The sequence below is a fragment of the Rhinopithecus bieti genome, unplaced genomic scaffold, assembly GCF_001698545.2.
Source record: "Rhinopithecus bieti isolate Rb0 unplaced genomic scaffold, ASM169854v2 scaffold_7673, whole genome shotgun sequence".
In the NCBI taxonomy this organism is placed as follows: domain Eukaryota; kingdom Metazoa; phylum Chordata; class Mammalia; order Primates; family Cercopithecidae; genus Rhinopithecus; species Rhinopithecus bieti.
The window spans coordinates 5,467,636-5,474,816 of record NW_016806375.1 but is presented as its reverse complement, the minus strand read 5'-3'; the positions used below and the strand labels follow the sequence as shown (position 1 = coordinate 5,474,816).

Below are 7,181 nucleotides of genomic sequence, written 5' to 3'. Positions count from 1 at the left end.
TTAGTTTGCACAAAATCACCTGACATTTCTCAGAATGTATCCCCATCATTAAGCAATGCACAGTTGTATATGAAATGCCAACAGGCAAATTTATAGATGGATTAATGATTGTTCAAGGCAGGGTAAGGACCAATTGCTAATGGGTTTTGGTGTGTGTGGGGGGGGGTAGCAGGACAGGGTGTGAAATGCTCTAAAGCTCATTTTGTTTCATAATCTACAGTACTAGAAATCATTTTATAGGTGAATTGTATGTAAATTACCTCAATAAGGCTGTTACCTAAAATGTGTGCAGCTTGAGTCAGAACTATTATCCTCTTGTAAGCTGTGACCTTTGCCAAGTGACTTCCCATGCTGGTTTTCTTAGCTATATGATGGGCATAGTTGTATTTTTTTCATCAGATTAAGATTCAATGAGATTAACATCTCTAGCAAGGTTTGGCATGTAACACTCATCACAGTTACCCCTTGTCTCAGAACCCATTTATTTGCTTATTCCCTCTGCCTAGAACACGCCATCAAAGACTGAAAGCAGCATCCCCAAACAAGTTTTCCCCTCTTGTTGGTTTCTTTCCTCTACAACTACCTCAGTGGTCTCCTCTCTCCAGCCTGTGACACACAGCATCCTCTCCACTGGGCCTCACTAATCCTACCCAGCCACCAGCCTGTCCTAACCATGGCAGGCACCATCACGGGGCCTTGTGGTAATCCCTTGCAAAACACTGAGTACCATCTGGTGACACTGGGTACTCAGAGCCGCATGCAAGCTTCCGGAAAGCAAGAACTTTTCTTTTTTATCTCTGATGAAAATAGGACTTGGTGTGTATTTGTGGGGTGACAATCTTTATGTACTTTATGTACTGATGTGGAACAATCTCCAAGATCTGCCAAGTGAAAAAAAGCAAGACACAGTAGAGTGAGCTCCCAGCTTTGCACAGAAGGTGTGGGGGGAGAATGCACACCCACGTGTGTTTATATATGGCATGGGTCTGGAAGGCTCCTCTTCGCTTCAGGCTACACTTGGATCCACAGTTCCCACTCTGACTCTTTAAGAATTGGTCCATTTTTAGAACCAGCATCTCCACTCAAAACGAGGTCTCCAACGCCTTGGTCTGCTTTAGATGACCAAGGCAACTTAATGCCGCAAGTAGCATGGAGAAGACCCCAAATGCAGCACCAGGATCTCAGCTCTCCTCAGGTTCCTTCTCCCAAGTGGCCAAATAGGAGGAAGAAATCAAATGCCCGAGTAGCCCCTGATGAAGGAGAAAAGACTGGAGTTCAAACAGTTTACATGAAGGCAATTTATTAACAGAAAATATTTTGAGGAGTCTTGTTCACAGACGGCGACCACGGCGACCCCCCTTCCTGCGAGTGCTGTCAGAGGGGATGGGGGTGACGTCCTCTGTGGGGAGGAAGAGAAAGCGTCATTGCCTGGAGCTGGATGGGAAGGGCCCCCAGGCCTCCCTAGACCAATGGCCTAACCAGTCAGCAACAGATCCTGCTGCTCCCCAAATGACTCCCCAGTACATAACAGATGGATGTGAACGTGAAGCGGCCCCATCTGCCAGTTCCTCGAATTTCCTGACGTGGTCTTAACTCACTTTCCAGAAAAGGAAACAGGCTGAGAGGTGTGCAAGATGTCAGAGGCACAGGACAAATCCAGCTTCTGACATTTAGCCCACCATCTTCTCTAGAGGAAAAACCCTTTGGACAGAGTAACTGCAACTGTCTCCTTTGCATTAAGTAAAAGGATCCTGAAAAAATCTTTCAAGGTTGGGTGCAGTGGCTCATGCCTGTAATCCCAGCACTTTGGGCTTCGGGAGACTGAGGCCGGTGGAGTGCCTGAGGCCAGGAGTTCAAGGCCAGCCTGGGCACCATGGTGAAACCGCCCCCCTACCAAAAAAAAAAAAAGCCAGGTGTGGTGGCACACACCTGCAGTCCCAGCTACTCGGGAGGTTGAGGTGGGGTGGTGGGAGGATCCCTTGGACGGATCTGCCCAGGAGGTGAAATTTACAGTGAGCTGAGATTGTGCCACTGAACTCCAGCCCACACAACGGAGTCAAACCCTGTCTCAAGAAAACAAAATTATCCTTCAAGTAGGACACGGTAGGAACTTTGGTCTGGGGCATCAGCGTACGTCTCTACTAACTGCACAGAAACAATGTGCAGGCAAGAACTAATGCCCCCATCCTAGGAGATGTAAGGAGCCAGGAAATCACAGGCATGAGAGTATTAATAATGGAGGCTGGCACCTCCCCCCTTCATTTTTGGTTGTCACATGGCTGGCATGCCCTACTGATATTTAGTAGGCAGATACCAAAAATGCTGAACATCCTACAACGCAGGAGATAGCACACACAAAATGCTCATAGCAATGCCCTCAAGAACAGAGGAAAGGACAATTCATCTCGTCAGTTTTACCGGCACCAGGCAGTGGAGGACAGAGATTCACAAATGAAACAGGACATTCACATCAAGGTGACAGAGATATTCAGGGAGAGATTTTTAAGTCAGAAGGTGACTCTTGTAGCCTCCCTTAACAAACTTAACTGCCAAAAGCAACCAGACCAGTCGCTGCGCATCCACTGGGCACAGCATGTGCTTTCTGGGGCTGATGCTTCAAAATAAATCCAAGCATTAGCTAGAGGGGGGCACTTACCAATCCGCCCGATCTTCATACCCGATCGGGCAAGGGCTCTGAGGGCCGACTGGGCCCCAGGTCCAGGGGTCTTGGTCCTAGAAAATGGAGGTTTAAGTTAAGAAAAGCCTTTGGCCAAGTCAATGAAAGCGCTCCTTTCTAAGATTCCAACACCCCGCCGCTAGTTCATAGGTCTGCAAACTTTCTGTAAAGAGACAGGGCTGGGGACAGTGGTTCACATCCGTAAATTCCAGCACCTTGGGAGGCCAAGGCAGGGCGGACTGCTTCAGCTCAGGTGTTCAAGACCAGCCTGAGCAACATGGTGAAACCCCATCTCCACAAAAATACACAATTTAGCCAGCGTGGTGGCGCTACTACTAGCAGTCCCAGCTACTCAGGAGGCTGAGGTGGGAGGACTGCTTGAGTCTGAAAGGCAGAGACTGCAATAAGCTGAGACAGCGCTGCTGCACTCCAGCCTGGGGGAGAGTGAGACCCTGTCTTAAAAAAAAAAAGAAAAGAAAAAAGTCAGACGGTATTTTAGGCTGAGGGGCCACTATGGTTTTGTTGTATGTTCTGACCACTGTCTGGCCTGTTCACCTAATAGTCATCTATTTTCATGCCCCTCCCCCTACCACCACTCAAGGCCCGGCCCTTCCCCTCTCCTACAGGACTCCACCTCTTCCCCTCTGACAGTACTTCATGCCACCTTTTCCTTCACAAGTGCCCAGGTTCACCCTCAACCTCAAGACCTTTCTTTGCAGTTGTCTCTAGCTGGAATCCCCTCCTCTTGTCCTTCCTTCACTGGAAGAACTCCGGACTCATCACTGAGACTTTAGTTTAAATTACACTTTATCACCAACTCCTTACTTGTACTTCCCGGCATTTGTCACAAATGAAAAGCACATACTCCCTGGTGCTCTGTTGTTTCAAGTCTGACTCTCCTACCAGCCTAGGTCCCACACAAGGAGGGTAGAGACCATATCTATTGTTTCCTATGTTTCCCCCATCACTCTCTTCTAGTACCTGAAACACAGCTCCTGGTATACAGTGGGTGCTCAACACTGAGCTGCTGGGGGTGTACAGAGGAGCCAATTATTAAATATGTATATGACTAAAATATCTTGTTCAAGGTCACAACGAAAAACCCAAACCTCAAATCCAGGTGCTCCAGCACCCAAGCCCAGCAGGTTTTCTACCACCCAGTCATCCCCTCCGCGTCTCGTACCTATTTCCTCCTGTGGCCCGGAGTTTGATGTGTAGGGCGGTGATCCCCAGCTCCTTGCACCTCTGGGCCACATCCTGGGCAGCCAACATAGCAGCATATGGCGAGGATTCATCTCGGTCTGCCTTCACCTTCATCCCACCAGTCACACGGCAGATGGTTTCTCTGGGGACAAAAGCACAGGGTCACTTCTTCCTCGTCCAAAAAGGAGTGCTTACGATATCCTAATGAGTTAAGAGCACCACAGCTCAGTCACGTTGGAGGACGATGGTCACGGGCTCTGCCCTCACGGAGTTCAGTCCAGTGGGGTTGAATGGCTCAATATAGATAAACTCAGCATTAACATTTTATATATCTACTTCTGCATTTAATCCTTACAATCACTCCACGAGGTAGACATTACTGTCCTCATTTTACATATGAAGAAACCGAAACTCAGAATTTGAGTGATTTCACACAAGTCACAACAACTTGCTAAATGGCAGTCGAACCCACATCCAGAGTTCACTTGCAGTCCATTGCTGCTCCTACAAAGGCAACTAAGGAAAGAAAATTCCCAAGAAACCAAGGATTCAACAACCATCACACTATAAGGACAAATAATGTGTCTCCTCTCTTGTAACCCCTGGGAACTCACAATATGTGTGGGCTAAATGGACAAGCACATTTTCTTACCTGGATAAAACAGCATTTCTTTAGAGAGAACCCCCTGCACTGCTAGCCCATCCCAGCCATTGCTTTCCTCAGCCTTTTGCCAGCTGGGTGCCTCTCCACCCAGGTACTCACTTGCCAGAAAGGTCAGTGACATGGACAAAAGTGTCATTGAAGGATGCAAAGATATGGCAGACACCAAATACATTCTCTCCTTCAGCCACCTGAGGTCCGAGGCTGATGACTTGTTCTTCCTTCTTTTCCTTCCCCTTTCGAGGTGCCATTTCTGAGTGGAAGGAAAAGAAACTCAAGGTTAACAGACAAAACATTTCCAGAATCCCTTTCCCCTGGCTATTAAAGAAAACTCTAAGTCTTGCTTCATGTCCCTGTCTTCTTCCATCCAGGACTCTGCTATATTCCCTCATCTCTGCCTTACTAAAAGTTCTTTCTCCTTGCACTTGGAGGGGTGTCAACTGTGGCCATGTAGCAAAGTACCATGAGAAGTATTCTTTCCCTAGAAACTACCAACAGCGAAGCTCACAGCACCTACAGGATAGAAGCCTAGGGATCTAGCAGCAGATGCCTGAAGGCTGCATCCCAAAAGGCAAGAAGAAACCCAAGACCAATACCTACCCATGTACTGGTAACACCATTCCAAACACCCTTTATGGGGCGAGGGAGCTGCCTGACTCCTGCATGAACTCCTCAGCTTAGAATTCAAGGGTCCCTTACCAACACAGCCCTCAAGCCTCTCATCTCCTGTTTTCCTGTGCTCCACCTGATCCCTTCAAAAGCCAAAAATGCAATTGATTTGACACCCACAACTATTTAGAACTAAATCTTTCACCAACATCAAATATCAAAGGCACTAAAATACATCCAAAAGGCAGGCTAATGGGAAAGACCCATCCCACAAATCTGATGGTCTCTGAGACCAAGCAACTCTAACCTATTATGGCCTTATAAGTGCAATCATACTGTCACAGGATCTAAGGGAGGGAGAAACTGACAGCAGGAAGGCAGGTGAGAATGAACGAGAAAGTGGAAGACTAGGAGAAGACTGCTTCCTGCCTAAAGACCCAGGCCTTCTGAATCTCCTGGTGTTCAAAACAATTTAACATATGCAGAAGACACTAACGCCAATAGGTAGCCTGCAGATGATGAAGACAGAGTGTCTCAGCCTATGGACACAGTAAAGACAGTGGCAAAACCAAACCTAGAAACAACGTGTCCTGACTCCCAGCCCAGCACTCTCTGCCTCCTGCCAAGATGCCTCTACACCACAAATAACTACCCCAGTCTGTCTCAGGTGTTCCTAGATCTCTCCTGTGCCTTCCCTATATAAACTTTAGTGTGTGACCACAGTAAGTACTTCAAGTGTAAGTCTTGGATGTACGAAGTTAACTGTTCCTATCTTCAAATCAGGCTAATGAACACGACGAAGTGCGTTAACCATCGTAAGGATCGCACCACAGAAGAGAAAACTAAGGTTCTACCTGGAGAAGCATAGAAAGGCTCCAGCAGATCTCAATTATGTAAGCATGAGTATGTCTCGGCATGATGGCCATTCAGTAAATGCCAATTTGCAGTTTCTCCGTCCCTAACATCCCCTATAGTAACGAGCAGAGTGGTCATCGGGGGTATATAAATGCAGGGCAAGCACACAGCAAACATTGGTGCTGGGCCCTGAGCGCCTAGAACTTGCAACGTGCCCGACTCAGCAACGGAAAGAATCGCCCAGATTTAGAAGCATCCAATACAGGGCGAGAATTTTCCCTGCTTTCCTTCTTTAAATGATCACTACAAATCCATGGGATCGGTGCTACTGTTATTCCTATACTGCAGACGAGGAAACGAACGAGATTAGGCGCGGGCCTGCGATCACCAAGAAAAAAGTTGGCGAGATAGAGGCGGGAACCCACGTCTGTCCCGGGTTCCCTCAACTACGCTGTGCCCCTGAAATGAGGCCGTGGCCGTATTGCGGGGCCGAGGCCTTAAAAGGTTGGACCCGCACTCACCCTTACTTCACAAGCTCCTCCCTGAAGCAAAACGGGCCTTCCGAGACCAGGCGCGAACTCAATCCCGAGTTGGCCAGGATCCAAGTAGGCCAGCCGCGCGTCTCTTGCCCGGCACCTAACTCGGTTCCCACGGAAAGACCCCAGTCTTCCGTTCCAAGCCCCACAGGGTCCCCTTGCTGCAGGATGCCCACCGATTGACGCGCCCGGGCCTCTGACCTGCACGTCGTCTCCAGACTCTAGACCGGAAAGAGAGAGAGGGAGAGGGAGGAGCGACGGGTCACTTCCGTGTCCCGGAAGTATACCTCTGAGGTCACGGGGCGAGGTCGGCTCTCGGAAGACACCGCCATTATTGCTTCCAAAGAGTTTAAGACTCGTCATAGGGAAAGACGGTTTATTACTTAAGGGAGAGCGAAAAGAGGCAGAGGGGCTGGTTGTCGCTGCGAGCGGGTCTGCCTAAGCGATAGTACGAAGTGGCTACACCCGCGGGGTGAGGTGGGCCTGTATTCCATGACGGCGGTGGCTTGGCTAGACAGACTTCCGCCCTCCTGACTCCCGCCCTGGCAGCCTGGGAGCGGCAGCGCCCCTTGTGTGGAGCAGGGGAATAACAACAAAACGGCCTTAATTAAAGCCAGGGTGGCGCCTGCGTCTGGTCCCA

General features: G+C 49.0%; 1 protein-coding gene across 3 annotated transcripts; it reads right to left on the bottom strand.

Annotated features, from left to right (window-relative positions):
• Positions 1-1,277: 1,277 nt before the first annotated feature.
• Positions 1,278-6,919, bottom strand: RPS14 (ribosomal protein S14). Of its 3 annotated transcripts, none has more exons than XM_017875769.1 (5): positions 6,718-6,919; positions 4,644-4,794; positions 3,861-4,022; positions 2,657-2,733; positions 1,278-1,399 (listed from the first exon to the last, which is right to left on the bottom strand). In XM_017875769.1, the coding sequence occupies exons 1-5, from the start codon at positions 6,902-6,904 to the stop codon at positions 1,332-1,334; spliced, it is 645 nt and encodes a 214-aa protein (XP_017731258.1). In that variant the 5' UTR covers positions 6,905-6,919; the 3' UTR covers positions 1,278-1,331. The 3 variants fall into 3 exon arrangements, with proteins under 3 accessions (XP_017731258.1, XP_017731260.1, XP_017731259.1); XM_017875771.1 differs by having other exon boundaries at positions 6,743-6,835; XM_017875770.1 differs by having other exon boundaries at positions 6,527-6,788.
• Positions 6,920-7,181: the final 262 nt, after the last annotated feature.